At 45.5% G+C, this 24,916-nt stretch overlaps 1 protein-coding gene and 1 long non-coding RNA gene across 2 annotated transcripts in view; one reads left to right on the top strand and one right to left on the bottom strand.

The window, feature by feature from the left end:
* Nucleotides 1-16,437, top strand: part of col1a1a (collagen, type I, alpha 1a) — a 17,055-nt gene extending 618 nt beyond the window's left edge. Inside the window, exons 2-49 of the mRNA XM_020105820.2 lie at nucleotides 1,461-1,652; nucleotides 1,889-1,911; nucleotides 2,175-2,210; nucleotides 3,058-3,150; nucleotides 4,335-4,403; nucleotides 4,529-4,573; nucleotides 4,812-4,865; nucleotides 4,953-5,006; nucleotides 5,103-5,156; nucleotides 5,247-5,300; nucleotides 5,396-5,449; nucleotides 5,770-5,814; nucleotides 5,895-5,948; nucleotides 6,049-6,093; nucleotides 6,267-6,320; nucleotides 7,007-7,105; nucleotides 7,226-7,270; nucleotides 7,463-7,561; nucleotides 7,769-7,822; nucleotides 7,929-8,036; nucleotides 8,665-8,718; nucleotides 8,808-8,906; nucleotides 8,999-9,052; nucleotides 9,165-9,263; nucleotides 9,393-9,446; nucleotides 9,551-9,604; nucleotides 9,718-9,825; nucleotides 9,930-9,974; nucleotides 10,453-10,551; nucleotides 10,663-10,770; nucleotides 11,038-11,199; nucleotides 11,310-11,363; nucleotides 11,474-11,581; nucleotides 11,669-11,722; nucleotides 12,011-12,064; nucleotides 12,159-12,320; nucleotides 12,585-12,692; nucleotides 12,860-12,967; nucleotides 13,081-13,134; nucleotides 13,446-13,553; nucleotides 13,680-13,733; nucleotides 13,837-13,944; nucleotides 14,036-14,089; nucleotides 14,214-14,321; nucleotides 14,483-14,762; nucleotides 14,968-15,158; nucleotides 15,338-15,580; nucleotides 15,691-16,437. Coding sequence (XP_019961379.1) covers nucleotides 1,461-1,652; nucleotides 1,889-1,911; nucleotides 2,175-2,210; nucleotides 3,058-3,150; nucleotides 4,335-4,403; nucleotides 4,529-4,573; nucleotides 4,812-4,865; nucleotides 4,953-5,006; nucleotides 5,103-5,156; nucleotides 5,247-5,300; nucleotides 5,396-5,449; nucleotides 5,770-5,814; nucleotides 5,895-5,948; nucleotides 6,049-6,093; nucleotides 6,267-6,320; nucleotides 7,007-7,105; nucleotides 7,226-7,270; nucleotides 7,463-7,561; nucleotides 7,769-7,822; nucleotides 7,929-8,036; nucleotides 8,665-8,718; nucleotides 8,808-8,906; nucleotides 8,999-9,052; nucleotides 9,165-9,263; nucleotides 9,393-9,446; nucleotides 9,551-9,604; nucleotides 9,718-9,825; nucleotides 9,930-9,974; nucleotides 10,453-10,551; nucleotides 10,663-10,770; nucleotides 11,038-11,199; nucleotides 11,310-11,363; nucleotides 11,474-11,581; nucleotides 11,669-11,722; nucleotides 12,011-12,064; nucleotides 12,159-12,320; nucleotides 12,585-12,692; nucleotides 12,860-12,967; nucleotides 13,081-13,134; nucleotides 13,446-13,553; nucleotides 13,680-13,733; nucleotides 13,837-13,944; nucleotides 14,036-14,089; nucleotides 14,214-14,321; nucleotides 14,483-14,762; nucleotides 14,968-15,158; nucleotides 15,338-15,580; nucleotides 15,691-15,837 — 4,262 coding nt within the window. The 3' untranslated portion in view covers nucleotides 15,838-16,437. The remainder of the gene's footprint in view (nucleotides 1-1,460; nucleotides 1,653-1,888; nucleotides 1,912-2,174; nucleotides 2,211-3,057; nucleotides 3,151-4,334; nucleotides 4,404-4,528; nucleotides 4,574-4,811; nucleotides 4,866-4,952; nucleotides 5,007-5,102; nucleotides 5,157-5,246; nucleotides 5,301-5,395; nucleotides 5,450-5,769; nucleotides 5,815-5,894; nucleotides 5,949-6,048; nucleotides 6,094-6,266; nucleotides 6,321-7,006; nucleotides 7,106-7,225; nucleotides 7,271-7,462; nucleotides 7,562-7,768; nucleotides 7,823-7,928; nucleotides 8,037-8,664; nucleotides 8,719-8,807; nucleotides 8,907-8,998; nucleotides 9,053-9,164; nucleotides 9,264-9,392; nucleotides 9,447-9,550; nucleotides 9,605-9,717; nucleotides 9,826-9,929; nucleotides 9,975-10,452; nucleotides 10,552-10,662; nucleotides 10,771-11,037; nucleotides 11,200-11,309; nucleotides 11,364-11,473; nucleotides 11,582-11,668; nucleotides 11,723-12,010; nucleotides 12,065-12,158; nucleotides 12,321-12,584; nucleotides 12,693-12,859; nucleotides 12,968-13,080; nucleotides 13,135-13,445; nucleotides 13,554-13,679; nucleotides 13,734-13,836; nucleotides 13,945-14,035; nucleotides 14,090-14,213; nucleotides 14,322-14,482; nucleotides 14,763-14,967; nucleotides 15,159-15,337; nucleotides 15,581-15,690) is intronic.
* Nucleotides 2,599-5,074, bottom strand: LOC109641374 (uncharacterized). Its single transcript, XR_002203579.2, has 3 exons — nucleotides 4,936-5,074; nucleotides 2,869-2,962; nucleotides 2,599-2,728 (listed from the first exon to the last, which is right to left on the bottom strand). It is a non-coding gene; the product is annotated as an uncharacterized lncRNA (long non-coding RNA).
* Nucleotides 16,438-24,916: the final 8,479 nt, after the last annotated feature.

The following is a 24,916-nucleotide window of genomic DNA, read 5'->3' as shown; positions in this document are numbered from 1 at the left end:
TGGTTTCTGATGGAAACTTTTTTTACGTTTTACAGATTTGAACCCAAACAGCTGGTAAAAAGAACAAAAAACTAAAAAAACAGATTATTTGCATCTAGAAAAGCGGAAAGCTTCAGTGGCCGCTGATTCTCTGGGCTCCAGACTCTTCAAAATCAACCTCTCGATTAAAATGGATGTAAAACTGCAGGAAAATTGGCAAATTTGGCAACAAATTCTGCAAATAAAATGGCAAATAGCTGCTCACAGGACCCGACTGATGTGGCAGTGATTCACGGCCTGAGGCCAAGTGGTGAGTTGGCCAGGTGAGGGAGGGAGAGTCACATAGGGAGGATACAGCGAGAGAGAGAGAGAGAGAGGGCTTGGTGGTGAGCAGGCGTAGTCTTGTCTGCTGGAAACATTTGACCTCTGCAGCCTGAGCAAGCTGTGACATTACGCAGCACAGACATGTTGTCCGGCGGCTCTGAGGCGTGTGTCCGTGTTGAGACACAAAGATTTTCCTCCTGCAAGAAGACAAAGAAAATCCGTCTCACAGCCTCTGGAAACAAGAACCGAGGGGCTGAGGCTCTATTTTTCCAGATGTTCCTCTGGACAGGATTCAGCTGCCTGTCTGTCTATCTGAAGCAGATGTGGTGTGACCCTCTTGATCTGTGTCACAGCGCCACCTAGAGGCTTCTCTCGCCACCTGCAGACACATCTGGCCGCCACGTCCCCCCCTCCCCCCCCCCTCCCTCTGCTTCTTTCCACTCGGTTTTTTTCTGTTTCCTCTAATTACAAACACATGCGGATGGTTTCCACCGGTCGCTGCCAAGCCGCCAGTCCGCGGCGCTGCAGCTTCCCCCCGGTGATCTCAGCGCTTTGGCACGAGCCGTGTCGCCCCTGAGAGGAGCCCCCAGTCTGGGCCGAGCTCTGCTGGGAAACTGCGGCGGTGGAGCTCAGGTCGGAAAATGTGACCGAGTTCATTTTGTGATAAAAACGAAGTGAAGCCCCTCTGAGGTCTGTGCGTAAAGAGCGCGGCACCGTGCGTAATGACGCTGCACCCAAACTCTGAACCCGTCTCCTCTCCGGCTTCAAGCTTCTTCGTGTTTCTGTCTGGATGCTTGCGTCACAGTTTTCATGTTGTTTAATCTGAGGCGTTTTATGACGTCATCTCCAAACCAGAAGTGACACGTTCTTTATTTAGGGTCAGACTTTTCATATACCATCAAAACTCTAGTTTCATTTTCACGTTATAAAGGTTTGAGTGTTGCTTTAATAATCTAATGCAAAGACAGAATATTTGTGTTTATTGATATTTATTTGTTTCTTGTTTAATTATTAGTTAAATCATGAAATTTATTAATAATGTTGACTTTTAATTTTTTAATTTAGATTTCATCTACATCCTCGAGTGTGTGTGTGTGTGTGTGTGTGAGAGGCCTGCTGTGTCTCACCTGCCCCTCTGCTCTCTGTCGCCCCCTCAGGCGCGGGCGGTAGCTGCACCTTGGACGGCCAGGTGTTTGCGGACCGGGATGTGTGGAAACCGGAACCGTGTCAGATCTGTGTGTGTGACAGCGGCACAGTGATGTGTGATGAGGTCATCTGCGAGGACACAACCGACTGCCCCAACCCCGTCATCCCCCATGACGAGTGCTGCCCCATCTGCCCCGACGACGGTACAGTTCCATTCTAATCTATTTAGATTCTATATGGTGTTCTATTTTAATCTGTTTCTGTTCTATTCTTTTTAATTTGTATTGTATTTAAATTTATTTCTATTCTAATCTAATCTATTCTATTATTATATTTTATTCTACACACACACAGTGAATCAAATGAATTGTCTGGGGAAATGTTTTTGTATGATTTGTATTTTTCATATTCTAACGTTCCACCTCTGTTTGTGTCTCAGGTTTCCAGGATTCTCAAGTTGAGGTAAATATCGAGGATTCTTTATTTCACTTATTGGCTTTATATTTATCATCATCACACAATAGTAGAATCCAGTAAAACAAAAATGACTGTGGATTGTAAAAGTGATAATGGATCAATGACTGATGGTTGATTGTGACATGAAATGACTGAAGTGTTGTTTATTGGTCTTAACTGAAGTGTTATCGATCATTGATCAACTCTTTATTGATTATATCACATTCTGATATATTATCTTATCCTCTTTTCTTTTTGTTCCCGTACAGGGACCCAAGGGAGAGCGTGGACCCAAGGGAGACAGAGTAGGTTCACATTCTCTTCCTCCCATGATTCAAACCTTGGTTGTTGGTCACCTGAGGGCCTGTTGGTGCGTTTGAGGCCTGTGTGTTCATGTCGACGCAGCTGAACTGACTGAGCTGTGTGTGTTGGCCTCATCAGAGCAGCACAGACACACTCAGCAGAGTAAAGAGAGTTTGAAGCAACACAAGTAACGACACTGCTGAAAATCAGGCCCAGTTTATTTACTGTTCCAATTGTCAGACTTCAGCGAAAACATTTAATGATGCATTTTGCATTTTTCCTACAAAGCAACTGCACCCAAGTGTCGACGTCGTTTTAAAGGACGAGAAGTTTGACTTGTCAGAGTTTGTTATTTGCTGAGATCAGAAACATCTTTAAAATGATTGAGTTATTTCATTGTTTTAATTCTGGTTGTCAAGTTTAAACCAGAGCACAAAGGTGGCGTCCATGTTTCTGTTTCTCCTGCAGGGTTTAGAATGTACTTCACGCTGTGGATTCCTGCTTGAGAGTCTGATCTAATCTGGATTTGGTTCAGAGGGAAACAGTTTTTCTGTGTTACTGAGGTTATTTCTCATGAAGAAACACAAAGGTCATTTATTATCTTGGGCCTGTGATGGCGGCAGAATTCCTTTTTTTTTAAAAACAAGTGTATTTACTCACTTCCTGTATCCTGGTCACATGTGCACCAGTCCACTCCTGGTTGGTCACATGTTGTCCACTGCGTCTCCTCTGGGTTTGATGCTGCTTTAAGATCCTGTAAAGAAACAGGAGATAAAGAGTCAAACACTTCAGCCCTTTAACTCTGACTCTTGAGCCTGACCCCTCTCTTCTCTCCTCCTCCACCTGCAGGGTCTTCCTGGTCCCCCTGGTAACGATGGCATCCCTGGTCAGAATGGTCTGCCTGGACCTCCCGGCCCCCCTGGACCCCCCGGCCTCGGTGGAGTAAGTTCTCTCTCTCTCTTCCTCTCTCTCTCTCTCTCTGTGTTTGACCAGTTTAGGTCCAAACTAACCAGTGTTTGAGTTTCAAACCACAACTGGAAGCAGACGTCACATAACTCAGGCTACAGCTTCTTCTTCTGTGGTGCTCAGACAAGTTTAGAACACAGAGCAAAAACATTTTCCAGCCCTCACATCCCATTACCCATAATCCTTTGTGCCTCTTCTGAAATGAACATTTGGCTCGCGCTTCATATCTCTGTGCACGGAGCAGAGCATGCTGGGAGTTAATGCACACAGGAGAGAGGGACTCTTTAGGGTCAGATCCAGTTTTTGGTTCAAATGACTGTTGGTTTTCACTCTGAGGTCAGAGGTCACGAGGTCGTCAGTGTGGATGGAGCGATGCTTCAGAGGAGTCGAGGAGCAGAGAGGATGTTGATGCTCGTTTGACTCGATATCAATCGATTTGATTATGAATGAACGTCTGAATGAATCACGGGAAGAATTTCACAGCCACAGTCTCACAATCTGATTTATTCGTGATGGTGAAACTCCCACACGGCCTCTGGTTTAGCTCCCTGTGCTAACATTACCCAACATTAACATAGTTCATCTTTTACCTGCATGCTAATTCCTCATGCTAAGCTAAAATGACACACCCAGTCTAATTCGGCATCTTTGTTACTGACTCAGTGCTAAAGATCTGCAAATATCAGTCTGATGTGAGAAGCTTCAGCTCGACACCGACCTCTGATAGTTTCCATTCTAATGGACCGTGCTAAGATAGAGATTCCCACAATGAGGTGGAGGGTCAGGGTCAAAGGTCAGGCTGAGGTGTTTTTTGAAATGTGAGGTGGTCGAAGCCGAAACAGACGACAGAGCAGAATATGTACAGATGTTAGAAAACAGCTGGAGCAGATTAAACTGTGATGTGAGACCTGACTTGATTTTTTAAGAATCGAGGGTTTGAAGACTGAAGAGAAACCGACTCTGGGAACCTGCAGCATAATAATGTTCAGAGGCAACACAACACAGAAAAGATATTTCATTCATGTCGTGGAAAGTTCAAATCTAAACTCAGTTTTAGGAAATGACACTTAAAGACCAGATGTCACATGACGGATGGTTTTGAATATTTCAGTGACAAATTATATTTAAACAAATAATGTTTGTGTTTGTTTTTCTTCCAGAACTTCTCCCCTCAGATGTCTGGTGGCTATGATGACAAATCCCCTGGCATGTCTGTGCCTGGACCCATGGTACACACACACACACACACACACACACACACACACACACACACACACACACACACACACACACACACTGTCCATTCTAAATGATGATGATGCAGTGTCTGAGCTTGCCTCTGTTTGATTGACAGGGCCCTATGGGACCCCGCGGACCCCCTGGACCTGCTGGCTCTAGTGTGAGTACACAACTTCCTCCTTCGCCAACTGAGAAACATGTTTTTCTAAATCTAAAGACAAAGCAGGAACCTCATGCAGCGTCATGACATCATCGTGAACAGAACACACAGATAATTTCACTACAAATGGAACTTCAGTTAAACTCTTGAGCTGAACACAAACACACAAAACTGGAGAAACAGCATCCAACACACTTTTCTGACTGTTCCAGTGATGGTGTTTTGTTTCCTCCTACAGGGACCTCAGGGATTCACTGGCCCCCCTGGTGAGCCTGGCGAGGCTGGAGCTTCTGTGAGTTCTATGAGACCATGAAACAAATACACACTTACACTGCACCTTGTTAGTCTGAGGCCATTCTCACCATGTTTTCCCGTGCAGGGTCCCATGGGTCCCCGTGGCGCTGCTGGCCCCCCTGGAAAGAACGGAGAGGATGTAAGTTCACTGGACCAGTTTCTTATCTGTTTATATCATCTGTGATACAGAATAACTTCATCTGTTCATTTATCCCCGTTTCTTCCTTTCTTTCAGGGTGAGTCTGGCAAACCTGGCCGTGGCGGTGAGCGCGGACCTTCCGGCCCTCAGGTAAGTTACCATGGCGATGCAATTCATAGAGATGCAGCGTGAAAAGGTAAAACAGAGGTGTGATAGTAAATCCTGTCTTCCTGTCATTAGGGAGCTCGTGGTTTCCCCGGAACCCCCGGTCTGCCCGGAATCAAGGGACACAGAGTGAGTCAACTTCAACAAACCCCAAATGAGACCACCAGCATCTTCCTGACTGACGCCTGTGGACTAATCCAATGTCTGTCCCTCTTTGTCTTTAGGGATTCAGTGGTCTCGATGGTGCCAAGGGAGACTCTGGCCCCGCTGGACCCAAGGTGAGTCACCCGCTTTGCCTCAGTGCAGAAAGATCCGTTTTAAACACTCAGCAAAGAACAAGTGCTAAAAGAACAGAAGAAGAACCTCTGCACAGATTCATGTGATTCTCTCGTGAGTCATAACTCACATTTAAAACGAATGGTTGAAGCAGTTATGATATGGCAGCCTACATTTCCCATAATGCACCCAAAAAGCATCTCTTATCAAGATGTGCTGTACTCAGTCTTTCTATTAGCCTGAGTTGTGGTCACAGTGGCAGCCATGTTGGCTCGTTGAATTAATATCACCTGCCTGTATGTTAATGTGTGTGTGTTTTTAGGGAGAGGCTGGAACTCCTGGTGAGAACGGAACCCCCGGTGCTATGGTGAGTAAAACAAACGTCCCCTGTCTTTGACCCGATGATGCCACTTTCAGAGATTGTATCTGACCGACTCTCTGTCTCAGGGACCTCGTGGTTTGCCCGGTGAGAGAGGTCGCACTGGTGCTACTGGAAGTGCTGTGAGTACACACACACACACAAACACACACGTTGTCTTCATTCAGCCAATCAGTGCGTCAGTGAGCGTAACAACCAATCATATTTGTGTGTGTGTTGCAGGGAGCTCGTGGTAACGACGGTGCCGCTGGTGCTGCTGGACCTCCTGTAAGTCTTTTATTCTCTAAAGCTCCAATGTTTTTTACATATAAAACTTTCAATTATTGTGTCTTACTGTGTTAAATAAATCAGGCAGCTCCAAATCATTTTCTGTTTTATCCATGGAAGCATTAGCCACATGGACCTGCTACATTTGTCTAAATTGTATTGTTTCTTCTCAGGGTCCCACCGGCCCTGCTGGACCCCCTGGATTCCCTGGTGGCCCCGGAGCCAAGGTACAACTGAGCCCAACATGAGCCCAACCAATAATCTTCCATATCCTCTATTTTCAAAGTCTCCTTCATCTTCCTCAATCCTCTACAGCGCCAACCATCTTCTTCTTCTTCTTCTTCTTCTTCTTCTGAGGTTGTTTCAAATGTCACTGACCCTGCAGGAAATTTGAAGCATTTCTCTCAGACAGTTGAATTTTAATTTCACCTTTGACCCAACAGGGGTCACAGAGGAATTCAGTTCTGTCCATATTCTATTCTCCTTGTTCACATCGGAAACGTGATTAAATTCAGTTTCAGTACAGATGCTAAATTTATTTTCATCCAAGTTTGTTGAAAAATAATAACTAGCAGTATTTTTTCCTAAATCTGGTTTGATTAACATCCACAGAGTGTTTGCATAATTTCCTATTAATGCAGAATACCAACATAAATGGATTGTTTGTATTTAATCTTTTGTTTCGGTTTATTTAGAAGCGAGAGACGTAATACTTCGAGTTATGAAACTTTTTACCTCTAACACAGTGTTTCCCAAACTAAAATCTTTTCTTTCTTTCTTATTTATTTTGACGTTGATAATTGGTGCTGACATTTCTTCCATTTGTCTTTGACCATGTTGGATAATGTTTGTTTTAATTTGCTGTTGGTTTGGACGTGATAATCGAACTCTTCTGTGTTTCTTCTTTACTCAGGGTGAGGGCGGACCTCAGGGTAGTCGTGGACCTGAGGGCCCCGCTGGAGCCCGTGGTGAGCCCGGAAGCGCCGGACCCGCCGGAGCTGCTGGACCAGCTGTAAGTACTGATGACAATGTTTTCAATGATTCTAGTCCAGAAAGTCAAGAATGATGATGAAACGACTTCCTGTCCTTTGGGCCTCTGAAGTAAAACTGTTCCCCTTCTTTCTCCTGCCAGGGAAACCCCGGAACTGATGGAGCCCCTGGAGCTAAGGGACTCCCTGTGAGTATTCTACTTGTGCATTTCTCTCACATGCATGTCAGGGTTGACGGTTTAAACCCATGTCTATCCCAGAAGCTTGAGCAAGGCACTGCCAAAGTAGCCAGGGCTGGAGTTTCATAGTTATCATCACATTACTGCCAAGACCGTGCAGCATGATCTGACTGTATTGTTGCCCTGTGCTGCCCCCTGCAGGGTTCTGCTGGAGTTGCTGGAGCCCCTGGTTTCCCCGGACCCCGTGGACCCCCAGGAGCTCAGGGTGCTGCTGGTGCCACTGGACCAAAGGGAAACACTGTGAGTAAAGCTCTGTCATGACTATTTTTATTAAATCTGTCCCTTGTGGATGTTTACTCCAAACACAATGAAGTAAAAACAAATGTAAACTTCGGTTTTCTTCTGGTGTTTGGACGTTTGTTGTTGTTGTTATTGCACTTACATTAGTTTTTGTTCTACTGTTTTTGTTTGTTTGTTTGTGTTTGCTTATTTGTTTGTCTCCATCAGGGTGAGGCTGGTGCCCCAGGAGCCAAGGGAGAGTCTGGTGCCAAGGGAGAGAGTGTAAGTTCCCCACAGTCTGCATCAAGCATAGCACCTCACTCTCTTTGCCTCTCACACATTTATACACATCTGTTAATGCCGTGCCAACGATGTGTGTGTTCTCCAGGGTGTCGCAGGAGTTCAGGGCCCCCCAGGACCTTCCGGTGAGGAGGGCAAGAGAGGAGCCAGAGGAGAGCCTGGTGCTGCAGGAGTCCGTGGACCCCCTGGAGAGCGTGTATGTATCTCAAAGAGAAAAAGCTTGGAGTATCTAAATAAATATTGTCTTTTAATCTTTGCTAAATCACTATTTTAATGGCAGTCATTTCCCTTTGATTTAAATGTTTTAGTTTAGAATAATTCTTATATGTGAATGTGTAGTCACAAACTGTCTGATACTAATTTGATTAAATGATCTTCTCTTTAAAACAAGGATAGGAAACATAGGCCACAAATGATGCAGGCATCATGTAAACAGTCTAGAGTCTAGAAAAAGATGAATTATAAACGCACACACTGAAAAACTGATAACAAACACATTGTAGGTGATGGACAGACAGGGGCATAAAATACACAGTATAAATAGCTTACAATTTGGGTTGCAGGGTTTCAAAGCTGCCACTAGGGTGTAATCATGTCATAGGTGTCTTGACACCAGCTGCTTCTTGATTCCCCCACATCTGGCCCATAATGCACCTGGCCTCAAAGTGTTGGGTGCAGTTTTATGGCGCTGTGATTGTGTTAATACATAATGGAAACACAAAAAAGCCCTGATTGCATCAATGTTAACAAACAGCTCAGATGATACAGTAGCATTAAATCTTTGTTCATAGCACTAAGCCTGATGTGCATGTTTCCCTCTGTAGGGTGGTCCTGGCGGTCGTGGTTTCCCTGGCTCTGATGGCTCTGCTGGAGCCAAAGTGAGTGAAACATACACACATGCATTTGATTCTTTTTTGCAGTTCACTTTTGAGGTGCAATAGATGTAACCTCTTCCTGCCCATCATAGGGTGCCCCTGGTGAGCGTGGTGCCCCTGGTCTTCTTGGACCTAAAGGTTCCACTGGTGAGCCTGGACGCACTGGTGAGGCCGGTCTCCCTGGAGCCAAGGTGAGACACCCTACTATTGATCACATAATTCTCAGAAACATGTATTAACCAGTGTCCAGGTTCACCTCTGACCACTGACCTCTGATCTGTAGGGTATGACTGGTAGCCCTGGCAGCCCTGGACCTGATGGCAAGATGGGAGCCGCTGTAAGTACATTTTCAGAATAATAAATTGGATCCTAATCTTATCAAAACATTTAGGCTAACTTTTTTAAGTTTAGGCATTGTGAATTCATCCTTAATGGATCATCTGTAACAGGGTGCCCCTGGACAAGATGGTCGCCCTGGACCTCCTGGCTCCGTCGGAGCTAGAGGCCAGCCTGGAGTTATGGGATTCCCCGGACCCAAGGGAGCAGCTGTGAGTAAAATGTCTGCTACACAGTAACTTCAACTGTTTATGAAGATTTCTATCAGTACTGACAACAAGGATATTCATAACATGGTCTCCACATCTCTGGTAACTTTGTTTTTCTATTCCTATCTGTAGGGTGAGGGTGGAAAGCCTGGCGAGAGAGGAGTAATGGGACCCACCGGCCCCGTTGTAAGTTGTCTACACTATGTCACTCCTTGATTCCACGATACTCAATTGTTTTGTTGTTCTGTATAGAACCTGTTTATCTAAATATCTACCATCTTTCTACTCAGGGTGCCCCTGGAAAGGATGGTGATGTTGGTGCTCAGGGTCCCTCTGGACCTTCTGTAAGTAAACAGAACCACTCTAACATCCAGCTCAGCTGCAGTAGCCCCTAAACATCACCTAGATCTGGTCATTTCTGTTTTTATCTGACGGTCACTCTTTGACTTATCCACAGGGCCCTGCTGGTGAGAGAGGAGAGCAAGGAGCTGCTGGAGGTCCTGGATTCCAGGGTCTTCCAGGACCCCAAGGTGCTGTTGGTGAGACTGGCAAGCCTGGAGAGCAGGTACGGACGGAGATATGATTTGCCTGTACACTCTGAGGAAACTGATTTCCTTTCATGACATGACACATTCAATTTGTTCCACCTCTGTTTCTTGAACAATCCAGGGTCTGCCCGGTGAGGCTGGAGCCACTGGACCCGCTGGAGCCAGAGTAAGTCATTCAAAGGAGATTATTTTGTTGAAGGAACTGTTTCTCTATAATATTGTAAGATCTTGACTTCAGTGTGTAAAATGCCTGGAGGTAATGTATGTTGTGATTTGGTTCCTTCCCATAAGTCAATGGAGAGTTAATGAAAACACGTGACTACATTTAAACGAGCTATGTGACATTGCTAATTATACTTGCAGCTAAAATGAGATACACAGTGGATGAAACCCTCTACAACTGCTAGCTTGTTAACACACTGATGTTAACACTACTAACTGGTAGCTAGGCTAATGCTACGTGGAAGTTGGCTAGCTGTGCAGGTTATGGCTAGTTTTAACAACAATCTCTAAAAACAAAGAGGGCTACCTGGGGAAAGGCCTTTCACAAATGATGAATAATGAAAGAGCATTGCTTACCAGGTACTGATCTGTTTGACCACTCCTGAACTACTTCAACAAACATAACTATTCCAACTCTACAGGGTGACAGAGGATTCCCTGGTGAGCGTGGTGCCCCCGGTATCAACGGACCTGCTGGTGCCCGTGGATCCCCTGGTCCTTCTGGAAACGATGGTGCTAAGGTAAACCCTGGCTGACGTTAAAAAAAAAAAAGAATGAATGTCCAGAGATTAAAATATTCTACCATCTTGCTTTCTTTTTCCTAATTGTCTCGCTTTCCTCTTTGCCCTCAGGGAGATGCTGGAGCCCCTGGTGCCCCCGGAGCTCAGGGTCCTCCTGGACTACAGGGAATGCCTGGTGAGCGTGGTTCCGCTGGTCTTCCAGGACTGAGGGGAGACAGAGTGAGTATTCCTACAATTCCCAATATTCCCAGTGTATACCATGTGTCACTTCTCATGTACACCAGTTCACAACCAGCGATAATCATTAGAGAACTAACTTGTTAAAGCAACAAAAAACCTTGATAGTGGGAGGTCCCACTATGATGAATCTGACCAGTTTAAAGCCACCACTACATCATATCATCTTATTTGTTGTAATACCTCCTGCAGAATTCTGTCACTATAACAGGATCATTCCCTGTATCCCCTCACTATCCATTATCATAGGGTGACCAAGGAGCTAAGGGTGCTGATGGAGCTCCTGGTAAGGATGGTCCTCGTGGTATGACTGGAGCTATTGGACTTCCCGGAGCTGCTGGAGCCACAGGAGACAAGGGAGAGCCTGGCGCTCCTGGAATTGTTGGACCTGCTGGAGCCCGTGGAGGCCCTGTAAGTAACTTGTTTATCCTTCTCAGAAGGAAACTTCAACCAGAGTTCTCTAGCTGCTTGACTTTTGAATCTTGAAACACTTGACTGATTTTCTTCCTTCTCGTCCTCAGGGTGAGCGTGGAGAGTCTGGACCACCCGGACCCGCTGGATTCGCTGGACCCCCTGTAAGTAATTTCTCCACAAATATCCTGGCTTCTCTTACTAACCATTTTTTTAATCTTTAGCCAATCATTTTCTGAGAAATCATTTGCTTTCCTCCATCATTCCAACTCAGGGTGCTGATGGACAGCCTGGTGCTAAGGGAGAGGCTGGAGATAATGGTGCTAAGGGAGATGCTGGTCCCCCCGGCCCATCTGGACCCACTGGCGCTGCTGGACCTGGGGTTTGTTAACTTTTCCAATCACACCCCATTAGAGTGCAGAAAATGCAGTTATTGATAAACCATATAAACCATTTTGTTTACTTTTAGGGTCCCGTTGGAAACACTGGCCCCAAGGGAGCCCGTGGACCTGCTGGACCTCCTGTAAGTCATTGTTCTTCTTCGCTTCTGTCCCACTCTTCCTATATAACATTTATATTTATACCTAGATGCTTTCAGTTCCTCGATCAGGAACATTACAAGCAATCTTATAGACGTCAGAGATGACCATGCCCCTGATCATACTGTCAATTCTAACCCTCAAGACTCAAAAGCAGTCTAGAGACCATACACTATGTTTTCATCCAGATGTCTTACTTGTTGTTTATGATTTAACTTTGTTCTTATATCATGTTCCCTGACATTTGATACAGCTACTTTCTGTCTCCTTAGGGTGCTACTGGCTTCCCTGGTTCTGCTGGCAGAGTTGGACCTCCCGGCCCCTCTGTAAGTCTCTCTCTAATGTTATGAGCACTACTTCCTGTAGCAGAGCTCAATATCCAGGATGGTTTGTAACAGTGTTGTAATGTACCCCCCACAGGGCAATGCTGGACCTGCCGGACCCCCTGGAGCTACTGGCAAGGAGGGACAGAAAGGAAACCGTGGTGAGACTGGACCTGCTGGTCGCCCTGGTGAGATGGGTGCTGCTGGACTCCCAGGACCTTCTGGAGAGAAGGGTAACCCTGGTGCTGAGGGTGCTCCTGTAAGTTATCTTTAACCTTCAGAATAGACTGAAAGGCTTCTGAAATTAGTTACTTTCACCTCAGTCCATTACAGAATCAAACAATTGATTAACAGTAAATATCTGCTTGATACTGGCTGAATCAATACGTAACTTTGAATAGTACCACTGAGTTATTTAAGTCACATTGTCCCTGAATACATGTTGAAGTTTTGGTCCGTTCTGCCACCTTGCACCTTGAGGTCTGACCAATTTCTATTTATCTCTCTCTGTCTCCACCTGCAGGGAAGTTCTGGTATTCCTGGACCTCAGGGTATTAATGGAGGGCGTGGTATTGTTGGTCTGCCTGGACAGAGAGGAGAGAGAGGTTTCCCTGGCCTGCCCGGACCTTCTGTAAGTTTATCATTTTACTCAACTAAGACTATAAACTGTAAAGCAGTCAGATGGAGCCAGGAAAGGAAACCTTAATGTCTTTAGTGAGCCAACGTTATGTCTATGTCTAGAACCTTAAACAGTTAGAAAAGCTACTAAGGTTATTACAACGGCTGTTACACCCACAGGGAGAGGTTGGAAAGCATGGACCTTCTGGCCCCAATGGTGAGCGTGGACCTCCCGGACCCATGGGACCCCCTGGACTTGCTGGAGCCCCAGGAGAGGCTGGACGTGAGGTTCGGAAATACAATTGCACATGAGAAAAACATTGCCATCTGTCTGTATTTGGATAGTGTGTATAAGTCAACACAGAGGGTGTTTCTTCATCAGCTGACTGTTGTTGTTTTAGGGAGCCCCCGGTAACGAGGGATCAGCTGGTCGCGATGGAGCTGCCGGACCCAAGGTGAGTTCATCACTTGCTGACCAGCATCAGTATGTGAGAGTGACACAGTAAAGCTTGTCTTTAGGTTCAGTCTCTGTCACAGGACAGAGCTTTAGAAGAGTCGGCTCAGTCAACCTTAAACAACCAATAGCAACATGCTAACACCACAGTGGCTTCTACTAGATACTGTGAACTTTGACAGTACAGATATTTTTATCTGCAGATATTCTAACAAGCTTGATGTCCAGGTACATTGGACTGGACAGGGGATGGTAATAGAATACAAAGACTACAGTGGATGAAATAAAGTGGTGTTGTGTTTGTGTTTTTAGGGAGACCGTGGAGAGAGTGGCCCTGCTGGAGCTTCTGGTGCCCCTGGACCCCCTGGTGCCCCCGGACCTGTTGGACCCGCCGGAAAGAGTGGTGACCGTGGAGAGAGCGTAAGTAATGAAGTCACTGTTTTGGTCTTTTATGGATCTGTCTAACTTCAGCTCATGTCAGGTGACAATAAGCTTTGTATGTCTCTGCAAACTGCCTCCATATGAAACTTGTTTTTTGTGTTTTAGGGACCTGCTGGCCCAGCTGGCTCTGCTGGTCCTGCTGGACCTCGTGGCCCTGCTGTAAGTCACAACATCAGCACCATTCATAGACTCCTCTTATAATGACATGCTATGCAGAGGAAGACAAAACAAAAACACTTCATCCCCTTCTTCCTCCAAACAGGGCGCCCCTGGACTTCGTGGAGACAAGGGAGAGAGCGGCGAGGCTGGAGAGAGAGGCATGAAGGGACACAGAGGATTCACTGGCATGCAGGGACCTCCCGGACCCGCTGTATGTTACTTTACACACGAGCCAACACGTACTGCATACAAATAACATCAGATTCAACCGCTAATTCCTCTTTTTGTAAATAAACCCATAGGGAGCCAGTGGAGACCAGGGACCTGCTGGTGCTGCCGGACCCGCTGGACCTAGAGTAAGTTAATATGTCGACAATCTTTAACTACTTGGTGCAGTTTTGCATTTTCATATTTGCTGTTTTACATGTCTGAAAATGGATAGTGCAAAAACTACAAGGTTTTCTTCTGTGCTGTTTGCAGGGCCCATCTGGAAGTGCTGGCTCTGCTGGTAAGGACGGTATGAGTGGTCTTCCTGGACCCACTGGACCTCCTGGACCTCGTGGACGTTCTGGAGAGATGGGACCTGCTGTAAGTCTCACTAACTATCAAACTATCCATCCATTCTTTTGTTTATACTTTGTGTCAGAAGAAACTGTAGTTTTCAGGAGCACCACAAAGCCTACACCAGTAATTCATTAACCAACCTATTCTCTTTATTCTTCGCCCTTCTTCTACTTCTCCACTCTCAGGGTCCTCCTGGACCTCCTGGTCCTGCTGGAGCACCTGGTGCCCCTGGTGGTGGATTTGACCTCGGCTTCATTGCCCAGCCTCAGGAGAAGGCACCTGATCCCTACCGCATGTTCCGTGCTGATGATGCCAATGTTCTGCGTGACCGTGATCTGGAGGTGGACAGCACCCTGAAGAGCCTCAGCCAGCAGATTGAGCAGATCCGCAGCCCCGATGGTACCCGCAAGAACCCTGCCAGAACCTGCCGTGACCTCAAGATGTGCCACCCTGACTGGAAGAGCGGTGAGTTTGTTTGGTAAAGTTGATAGGGTAGAGTGCCGGTGTCCCTACTGGACTCCTCAACTTTTCTCAAGGCATAAACACATTTAATAATATTCAAGTAGAGTGAGTGGATAATGATAAGCATGAGACAGATTCAGGAAATAAGATGAATAACATACTGGACTGACTTTTCTGACTATTCCTCTTTTAATTCCTTGTGTATCAGGCGAGTACTGGATCGACCCTGACCAGGGCTGCACTCAGGATGCCATCAAGGTCTACTGTAACATGGAGACCGGAGAGACCTGCGTATCTCCTTCTCAGCGCGAGGTTGCCAAGAAGAACTGGTACGTCAGCAAGAACATCAAGGAGAAGAAGCACGTCTGGTTCGGAGAGGCCATGAACGACGGCTTCCAGGTGAACACCATAAACCTTCTTAGCTCCTACCCTCTCCTGTCCTTCTCCATCCTCCTCTCACATGCTCTAACCCTCCCTTAGGTCAACTTCCATCCCAGTTCCTTCCCTCAGCTTCTTATACCTCCTCCATCCTCACAGTTCAAGTAATCAACTCCTCCCTATTTGTCTTCCCCACACAGTTCGAGTACGGCAGCGAGGGCTCTGCGCCCGAGGACGTCAACATCCAGATGACCTTCCTGCGTCTCATGTCCACCGAGGCATCCCAGAACGTCACCTACCACTGCAAGAACAGCGTCGCCTACATGGATGCCTCTGTCGGCAACCTCAAGAAGGCCCTGCTCCTCCAAGGCTCCAACGAGATCGAGATCAGAGCCGAGGGCAACAGCCGCTTCACCTACAGCGTCCTGGAGGATGGATGCACGGTGAGTTGATGACAAATAAGTCATCTTACATTCATTCTGTTGTAGTTCATGTCCATTAAACAAGATTTGAACGCTGACTCTAACTGGCCTTTCTTCTTCTCTCCTCCCAGTCACACACCGGTACATGGGGCAAGACAGTCATCGACTACAAGACATCGAAAACATCTCGCCTGCCCATCATTGATATTGCTCCTATGGACGTTGGTGCTCCAGACCAAGAGTTTGGCCTTGAAGTTGGACCCGTCTGTTTCTTGTAAAAAGAGAAATCTGGACTTGAAATTGTTGTTGTGTGTGTGAGTGTGTTTTATTTTTTCTAGCAGTCATCTCTCTAAAAAAAATCCCACCAAAACGTCCTTCTAATGCCATTTTTCTGAAAACTCCAACCCTTCGCTCCTGATTCTACAAGTTTCCATTTGGCCGTTGTTCCCGATGGTCCACTTTGCCTAAAACCTGCACTTCAACAAGATGGCGGTGATGCGGCAGTGTCGGCATCATCGTGTTTGGGACCACTACCTTTTTTTTTGTTTCTGACTCTCGTTTTTTTTTTTTCGTTTGTTTTGTTTGGGTTTTTTTTTTTTACCATCACCAACACCAAGGATCCTGTAGAGAAGACATTTTGTTTCACTGGCAACAAGAAAATAATATATGCTTCTGTAAAGTGTAAAAAATTGACTTCCCCTCTTCATCCAGCCAAACCAGGCCTCTCTGGAGTTTACAGAAACCAACTGAAACACACAGGTGACTCTTGTATTTTTTTACACCACTGCGGTGAGAGGATTGAAAGGACAGCCCCAACAGACAGAACCCAATTGCTTTGTACCACGTTTCAGGTGATGATGAATAAACGGTGAAACTGACAGCCATGTTTGTCTCTGTTGTTCTGCCCACCCCCCACCTTCATCTGCCCGAGAGGAGACTGACTCCTCCTCCTCCTCCTCCTCATCCGCTGATGCTGCAGCTGTTGATCTGTGTTTGTTGTTTTGGATGCTTTCTTGTTTGTTCCTCTCTTTTCTCCATTTACATTAAAACCACCAGCAGAGAAACATGGGTTTAAACCTCTTTTTTTTTAAAGGAAACTAAATCCTATGGCTACCTCAGAAAGCGAGAAATTCCAGTTGTGAACAGAAAGTGTTTGTAGACGTGCCTGCTGTCGGTGGGGAAGTGGAGCTTTACTAACACTTTAGCAGAAGCAGAAACAGCTAAAACTTGGTGCTATTCTTTCTTTGAGGTTTCCTGCCCGTCCAGCCTGGTTACACTTTTCTGTAGATTAAATGTCACTCTGGTGTGGCAGGGCCTTGTTGGTGCTAAAATGAAACCACAGCTTTTATTCCTGGTGTCCAGAACGATTCAAACTTCTATTTCCAGACTTTTTCGTGCTGGCAGTGAAACTCTAGCTTTTGGTTTTTCTGTTCTGAACCTGCTGTGCACCTTTCCTCTCTTTGTTTTTAACCCCCCCCCCTCACCACCACCTCTTCATTTTGTTTCTTGTTTTCTTGTGCGAAGGATGAATTTTCCCCAAAAAATTGGAATCAAACAGATTTTTTCAAATGCACAGCCATCAGCATAAAGTTTGTGAGAGAGACAGACAGACACACCTCTGGGGGCAAAACACCACAAGGATCTGTACCTATTTTGTATATGTATAATAAATTGAGATGTTTTTAATTATTTTGAATGCTGAAATAAAGCATGTTAAGTGGTCTAACATTGAATCCTGACTAATTCCCTGACTGACTCGCTGACTGGCCCCTCCAGGACCTTACACCTTCTACGAGCTGTGAGGAGACTGAGTGAAAAACAGAGGAAACAAATCTCAGAAGTGATTTTGTCTCTGTTCAGTTCTCACCTCTTTAACTGAGTGTGTGGAAACAGGAAAACATGACAGAAGCAGAGTCTGTTGCACCGCAGCAGATTCCTCACGTCTTGGCTTGCAGCATAAAATTCAAAATACACGGATAAACATCTTGAGGAAACGCTTCTTCACACAGCTGAACCTCGTTGTTTCTGAGTGATCAGAACATTTTCAACATCAGCAGCTAAGACTCAGAACAGAGGAATAACTGAGGCCTACCTCTCCGTCTGGTGGAGACTCCTCGCTGTTGTCAGGTAACCCCACAGAGCTGCTGAGGTTTCATCCAAAACATTAAATCCTGTTTGAAAAGTCCTTAATCCACTGTGCATGTGCACCGGTGACAATCCAGCTCCGATCCTGGTGAGATTTGCGGATCCTTTAGATTCGTCTCTCCCCAGTTATCCATCTGAAAGAGCGTCTGCACAGCTCAGGCAGCCGAGGGGCTGCAGGCTGGACCTGCTCTGTTGGCATCAGCCTGGCTTCACAAAGACACTGATTGTCCACCTTGAAGGAGCCAGCGATCCAGGAGCAGAGGATAGGTTTGCACCCCCACAGGGAATCTGGACTATTTCTGCAAGAATCAGGGTCTGTATTTGAGGCCTGGCAGAGGAATGCTGACCTCTCCAGTTTCAGACAGAGGAAGCTCTGTTTGCAGAGAGGAAACACCTCTGTGGGCCGAGGGTAAACATCACAGAGATGCTGATGAGGCCGGTAGAAGCAGATAGAAGCAGAAAGAAACATGAAGAACGACTCGTCTTTATTTTAAGCATTTCAGAGTCAATTCATGCAAATGATGAAAAAGAAAACATCTCAAAGTCTGCTGTCTGGATTATTCAAAGTAACTTAGAGCAAATGACGTGTTTTAGACAAATGACAATTAATTACCCTCCACTGAACAACACATTGTTACAAGATGAACTTTATGAAAGTTCAGAGAAAAGGCAGAGGGAGGAATTTGATCCTGGTAAAACTATATTTCTCTTAATGTCTACCAGTGACTCAGACAACAGATTAAAGCACCTCATGATGCACAGTGTTTAAATCATCAAGTTTATCTCTCTGTCCTTTATGTGCTTGTTCTGAATTAATGAGGAGTGTTTTCATTGCCATGTTTGACAGAACCTTCATGCAATAGAAATGATGTGTGGCAAGAGAGTTCCTGGTTAAACAAAGTGAATGAAAAGAAACATTGAGATCAATTATCCCAGAACATTTCAACCCTAACCCTAATCACAACCCTAACCAACAAAGTGAATGAAAAGAAAATATGAGATAAATTCATTTCAACATCACCACAGTTTCCTTCAGTCTGTCAGTGACAGAAACAGAAAGATACGATGTCTCTGTCGTCAGACAGAACATTCTTGTGGGTTTTATTTCAATTATTTTAATTTTAATTTTAAAACCGTCTTTTTTATACTTTTCTCCTGCTCGTTTAACACAGGACGTCAGTGAGTCTTTGCTTGTTTGGGTTAGGGTTAGGGTCTTTTTCCACAAGGTTTTTAAAATAAATGAGAATCTACATTAAGAGCTGATTCTTCATTGAAGACTTTTTTAGTCACATGTTTCTTTATTGTCTAGAAACACCTTCACATTTTAATATAAAACAGAAACTTTACCACTTTAAAGTGTTTTACATAGAATAAATACAAAATATGTTATTTTGCTTAAATTTTCCTGTAACATCCTTTTTATAGGGACGTTAATAATAAACTCAGGATAAAGGGACATTAACGTTGATGCTGAGGGGAGCTGCAGCATCTCCTACTGGCAAAGAGCTGCAACTGCAACACTGACAAATACATATTAAAAAATCATTGTAGGACAATCTAACATTTTGTTTATTTTTTAATTAATAATTATAACGTAGATAACACTAAACGCATCACACACTTTTTTTAACTGCTCTAAAGCCTGTTTGTTGTGTAAAATGTTTTAAAACTGTTGTCGGCCTTTAAAATCAATGACATGACAAAATACAGATTCTCTCTCAGCTCTGACTCACAGCCTGGATTTAATTTCTCAGTTTTAATGAGTTGTATGAATCAACATGTTGGGATTATTTATTATATTTAGCTTTGGACACAGGTCAGCCAAGGTAAGATAAGATAAGATAAGATCAAATAAGATAAGATAAAATAAAATAAGATAAGATAAGACCGAATATACAAAAGAGACATGAGTGGTGTCAATTAGCTGGACATCAAGTTTCACAACACGCCATTTTATTTGAAGTGTTTAAGAGTTAACCCATCCCTAACACCTAACCCTAACCTTCTTGCAAAAGAAATGATGTGTGGCAAGAGAATTCCTCGTTAAACAAAGTGTTTAAAAAGAAATATTGGGATAAATTCTACCAGAACAGTCCAACCCTAACCCTAACCCTGGCTGCAACCCTAACCCTAATTGCAGCCCTAACCCTAACCCTCATTTCTGCCCTCACCCTATTCACCCTAGGGTGAATAACTCTGCGCTGCTTGCTCGAAACGGGCTGAAATTTGGTGTGGGTGCGTGGCTGTCTCCCCTTTACTAAGTGTGAAATGCCCGAGTCTCTACGACTTTCAGAAAAAAAGTTATTCCAAAATATCGTGTACTTTTTTGCTTGAGATTTGGTGGTTTGACCCCTTCCGGAGGTCGTAGAAGCTCGGGGGTGGTACCAATGGATCGGGCATCCCCACATTAGTTCAGATGGAACCAACTTCCAAGTCTCTATGACCTTCAGAACAAAAGTTATTCAAGAAAATCTTCAATTCTCAATGGGATTTCCTCCCCAACCCTAACCCTAACCCTGGCTGCAACCCTAACCCTAATTGCAGCCCTAACCCTAACCCTAACCCTCATTTCTGCCCTCACCCTATTCACCCTAGGGTGAATAACTCTGCGCTGCTTGCTCGAAACGGGCTGAAATTTGGTGTGGGTGCGTGGCTGTCTCCCCTTTACTAAGTGTGAAATGCCCGAGTCTCTACGACTTTCAGAAAAAAAGTTATTCCAAAATATCGTGTACTTTTTTGCTTGAGATTTGGTGGTTTGACCCCTTCCGGAGGTCGTAGAAGCTCGGGGGTGGTACCAATGGATCGGGCATCCCCACATTAGTTCAGATGGAACCAACTTCCAAGTCTCTATGACCTTCAGAACAAAAGTTATTCAAGAAAATCTTCAATTCTCAATGGGATTTCCTCCCCAACCCTAACCCTAACCCTGGCTGCAACCCTAACCCTAATTGCAGCCCTAACCCTAACCCTAACCCTCATTTCTGCCCTCACCCTATTCACCCTAGGGTGAATAACTCTGCGCTGCTTGCTCGAAACGGGCTGAAATTTGGTGTGGGTGCGTGGCTGTCTCCCCTTTACTAAGTGTGAAATGCCCGCGTCTCTACGACTTTCATAAAAAAAGTTATTCCAAAATATCGTGTACTTTTTTGCTTGAGATTTGGTGGTTTGACCCCTTCCGGAGGTCATAGAAGCTCGGGGGTGGTACCAATGGATCGGGCATCCCCACATTAGTTCAGATGGAACCAACTTCCAAGTCTCTATGACCTTCAGAACAAAAGTTATTCAAGAAAATCTTCAATTCTCAATGGGATTTCCTCCCCAACCCTAACCCTAACCCTGGCTGCAACCCTAACCCTAATTGCAGCCCTAACCCTAACCCTAACTTCTGCCCTCACCCTATTCACCCTAGGGTGAATAACTCTGCGCTGCTTGCTCGAAACGGGCTGAAATTTGGTGTGGGTGCGTGGCTGTCTCCCCTTTACTAAGTGTGAAATGCCCGAGTCTCTACGACTTTCAGAAAAAAAGTTATTCCAAAATATCGTGTACTTTTTTGCTTGAGATTTGGTGGTTTGACCCCTTCCGGAGGTCGTAGAAGCTCGGGGATGGTACCAATGGATCGGGCATCCCCACATTAGTCCAGATGGAACCAACTTCCAAGTCTCTATGACCTTCAGAACAAAAGTTATTCAAGAAAATCTTCAATTCTCAATGGGATTTCCTCCCCAACCCTAACCCTAACCCTGGCTGCAACCCTAACCCTAATTGCAGCCCTAACCCTAACCCTAACCCTCATTTCTGCCCTCACCCTATTCACCCTAGGGTGAATAACTCTGCGCTGCTTGCTCGAAACGGGCTGAAATTTGGTGTGGGTGCGTGGCTGTCTCCCCTTTACTACGTGTGAAATGCCCGAGTCTCTACGACGTTCAGAAAAAAAGTTATTCCAAAATATCGTGTACTTTTTTGCTTGAGATTTGGTGGTTTGACCCCTTCCGGAGGTCGTAGAAGCTCGGGGATGGTACCAATGGATCGGGCATCCCCACATTAGTTCAGATGGAACTAACTTCCAAGTCTCTATGACCTTCAGAACAAAAGTTATTCAAGAAAATCTTCAATTCTCAATGGGATTTCCTCCCCAACCCTAACCCTAACCCTGGCTGCAACCCTAACCCTAATTGCAGCCCTAACCCTAACCCTAACTTCTGCCCTCACCCTATTCACCCTAGGGTGAATAACTCTGCGCTGCTTGCTCGAAACGGGCTGAAATTTGGTGTGGGTGCGTGGCTGTCTCCCCTTTACTACGTGTGAAATGCCCGAGTCTCTACGACGTTCAGAAAAAAAGTTATTCCAAAATATCGTGTACTTTTTTGCTTGAGATTTGGTGGTTTGACCCCTTCCGGAGGTCGTAGAAGCTCGGGGATGGTACCAATGGATCGGGCATCCCCACATTAGTTCAGATGGAACCAACTTCCAAGTCTCTATGACCTTCAGAACAAAAGTTATTCAAGAAAATCTTCAATTCTCAATGGGATTTCCTCCCCAACCCTAACCCTAACCCTGGCTGCAACCCTAACCCTAATTGCAGCCCTAACCCTAACCCTCATTTCTGCCCTCACCCTATTCACCCTAGGGTGAATAACTCTGCGCTGCTTGCTCGAAACGGGCTGAAATTTGGTGTGGGTGCGTGGCTGTCTCCCCTTTACTACGTGTGAAATGCCCGAGTCTCTACGACGTTCAGAAAAAAAGTTATTCCAAAATATCGTGTACTTTTTTGCTTGAGATTTGGTGGTTTGACCCCTTCCGGAGGTCATAGAAGCTCGGGGGTGGTACCAATGGATCGGGCATCCCCACATTAGTTCAGATGGAACCAACTTCCAAGTCTCTATGACCTTCAGAACAAAAGTTATTCAAGAAAATCTTCAATTCTCAATGGGATTTCCTCCCCAACCCTAACCCTAACCCTGGCTGCAACCCTAACCCTAATTGCAGCCCTAACCCTAACCCTAACTTCTGCCCTCACCCTATTCACCCTAGGGTGAATAACTCTGCGCTGCTTGCTCGAAACGGGCTGAAATTTGGTGTGGGTGCGTGGCTGTCTCCCCTTTACTAAGTGTGAAATGCCCGAGTCTCTACGACTTTCAGAAAAAAAGTTATTCCAAAATATCGTGTACTTTTTTGCTTGAGATTTGGTGGTTTGACCCCTTCCGGAGGTCGTAGAAGCTCGGGGATGGTACCAATGGATCGGGCATCCCCACATTAGTCCAGATGGAACCAACTTCCAAGTCTCTATGACCTTCAGAACAAAAGTTATTCAAGAAAATCTTCAATTCTCAATGGGATTTCCTCCCCAACCCTAACCCTAACCCTGGCTGCAACCCTAACCCTAATTGCAGCCCTAACCCTAACCCTAACTTCTGCCCTCACCCTATTCACCCTAGGGTGAATAACTCTGCGCTGCTTGCTCGAAACGGGCTGAAATTTGGTGTGGGTGCGTGGCTGTCTCCCCTTTACTACGTGTGAAATGCCCGAGTCTCTACGACGTTCAGAAAAAAAGTTATTCCAAAATATCGTGTACTTTTTTGCTTGAGATTTGGTGGTTTGACCCCTTCCGGAGGTCGTAGAAGCTCGGGGATGGTACCAATGGATCGGGCATCCCCACATTAGTTCAGATGGAACCAACTTCCAAGTCTCTATGACCTTCAGAACAAAAGTTATTCAAGAAAATCTTCAATTCTCAATGGGATTTCCTCCCCAACCCTAACCCTAACCCTGGCTGCAACCCTAACCCTAATTGCAGCCCTAACCCTAACCCTCATTTCTGCCCTCACCCTATTCACCCTAGGGTGAATAACTCTGCGCTGCTTGCTCGAAACGGGCTGAAATTTGGTGTGGGTGCGTGGCTGTCTCCCCTTTACTACGTGTGAAATGCCCGAGTCTCTACGACGTTCAGAAAAAAAGTTATTCCAAAATATCGTGTACTTTTTTGCTTGAGATTTGGTGGTTTGACCCCTTCCGGAGGTCATAGAAGCTCGGGGGTGGTACCAATGGATCGGGCATCCCCACATTAGTTCAGATGGAACCAACTTCCAAGTCTCTATGACCTTCAGAACAAAAGTTATTCAAGAAAATCTTCAATTCTCAATGGGATTTCCTCCCCAACCCTAACCCTAACCCTGGCTGCAACCCTAACCCTAATTGCAGCCCTAACCCTAACCCTAACTTCTGCCCTCACCCTATTCACCCTAGGGTGAATAACTCTGCGCTGCTTGCTCGAAACGGGCTGAAATTTGGTGTGGGTGCGTGGCTGTCTCCCCTTTACTAAGTGTGAAATGCCCGAGTCTCTACGACTTTCAGAAAAAAAGTTATTCCAAAATATCGTGTACTTTTTTGCTTGAGATTTGGTGGTTTGACCCCTTCCGGAGGTCGTAGAAGCTCGGGGATGGTACCAATGGATCGGGCATCCCCACATTAGTCCAGATGGAACCAACTTCCAAGTCTCTATGACCTTCAGAACAAAAGTTATTCAAGAAAATCTTCAATTCTCAATGGGATTTCCTCCCCAACCCTAACCCTAACCCTGGCTGCAACCCTAACCCTAATTGCAGCCCTAACCCTAACCCTAACCCTCATTTCTGCCCTCACCCTATTCACCCTAGGGTGAATAACTCTGCGCTGCTTGCTCGAAACGGGCTGAAATTTGGTGTGGGTGCGTGGCTGTCTCCCCTTTACTAAGTGTGAAATGCCCGAGTCTCTACGACGTTCAGAAAAAAAGTTATTCCAAAATATCGTGTACTTTTTTGCTTGAGATTTAGTGGTTTGACCCCTTCCGGAGGTCGTAGAAGCTCGGGGATGGTACCAATGGATCGGGCATCCCCACATTAGTTCAGATGGAACCAACTTCCAAGTCTCTATGACCTTCAGAACAAAAGTTATTCAAGAAAATCTTCAATTCTCAATGGGATTTCCTCCCCAACCCTAACCCTAACCCTGGCTGCAACCCTAACCCTAATTGCAGCCCTAACCCTAACCCTAACCCTCATTTCTGCCCTCACCCTATTCACCCTAGGGTGAATAACTCTGCGCTGCTTGCTCGAAACGGGCTGAAATTTGGTGTGGGTGCGTGGCTGTCTCCCCTTTACTACGTGTGAAATGCCCGAGTCTCTACGACGTTCAGAAAAAAAGTTATTCCAAAATATCGTGTACTTTTTTGCTTGA

Source organism: Paralichthys olivaceus, chromosome 5 (assembly GCF_024713975.1).
Source record: "Paralichthys olivaceus isolate ysfri-2021 chromosome 5, ASM2471397v2, whole genome shotgun sequence".
Taxonomy (NCBI): domain Eukaryota; kingdom Metazoa; phylum Chordata; class Actinopteri; order Pleuronectiformes; family Paralichthyidae; genus Paralichthys; species Paralichthys olivaceus.
The sequence above is the reverse complement of the archived record's forward strand: the minus strand, read 5'-3'. Positions and strand labels throughout refer to the sequence as shown.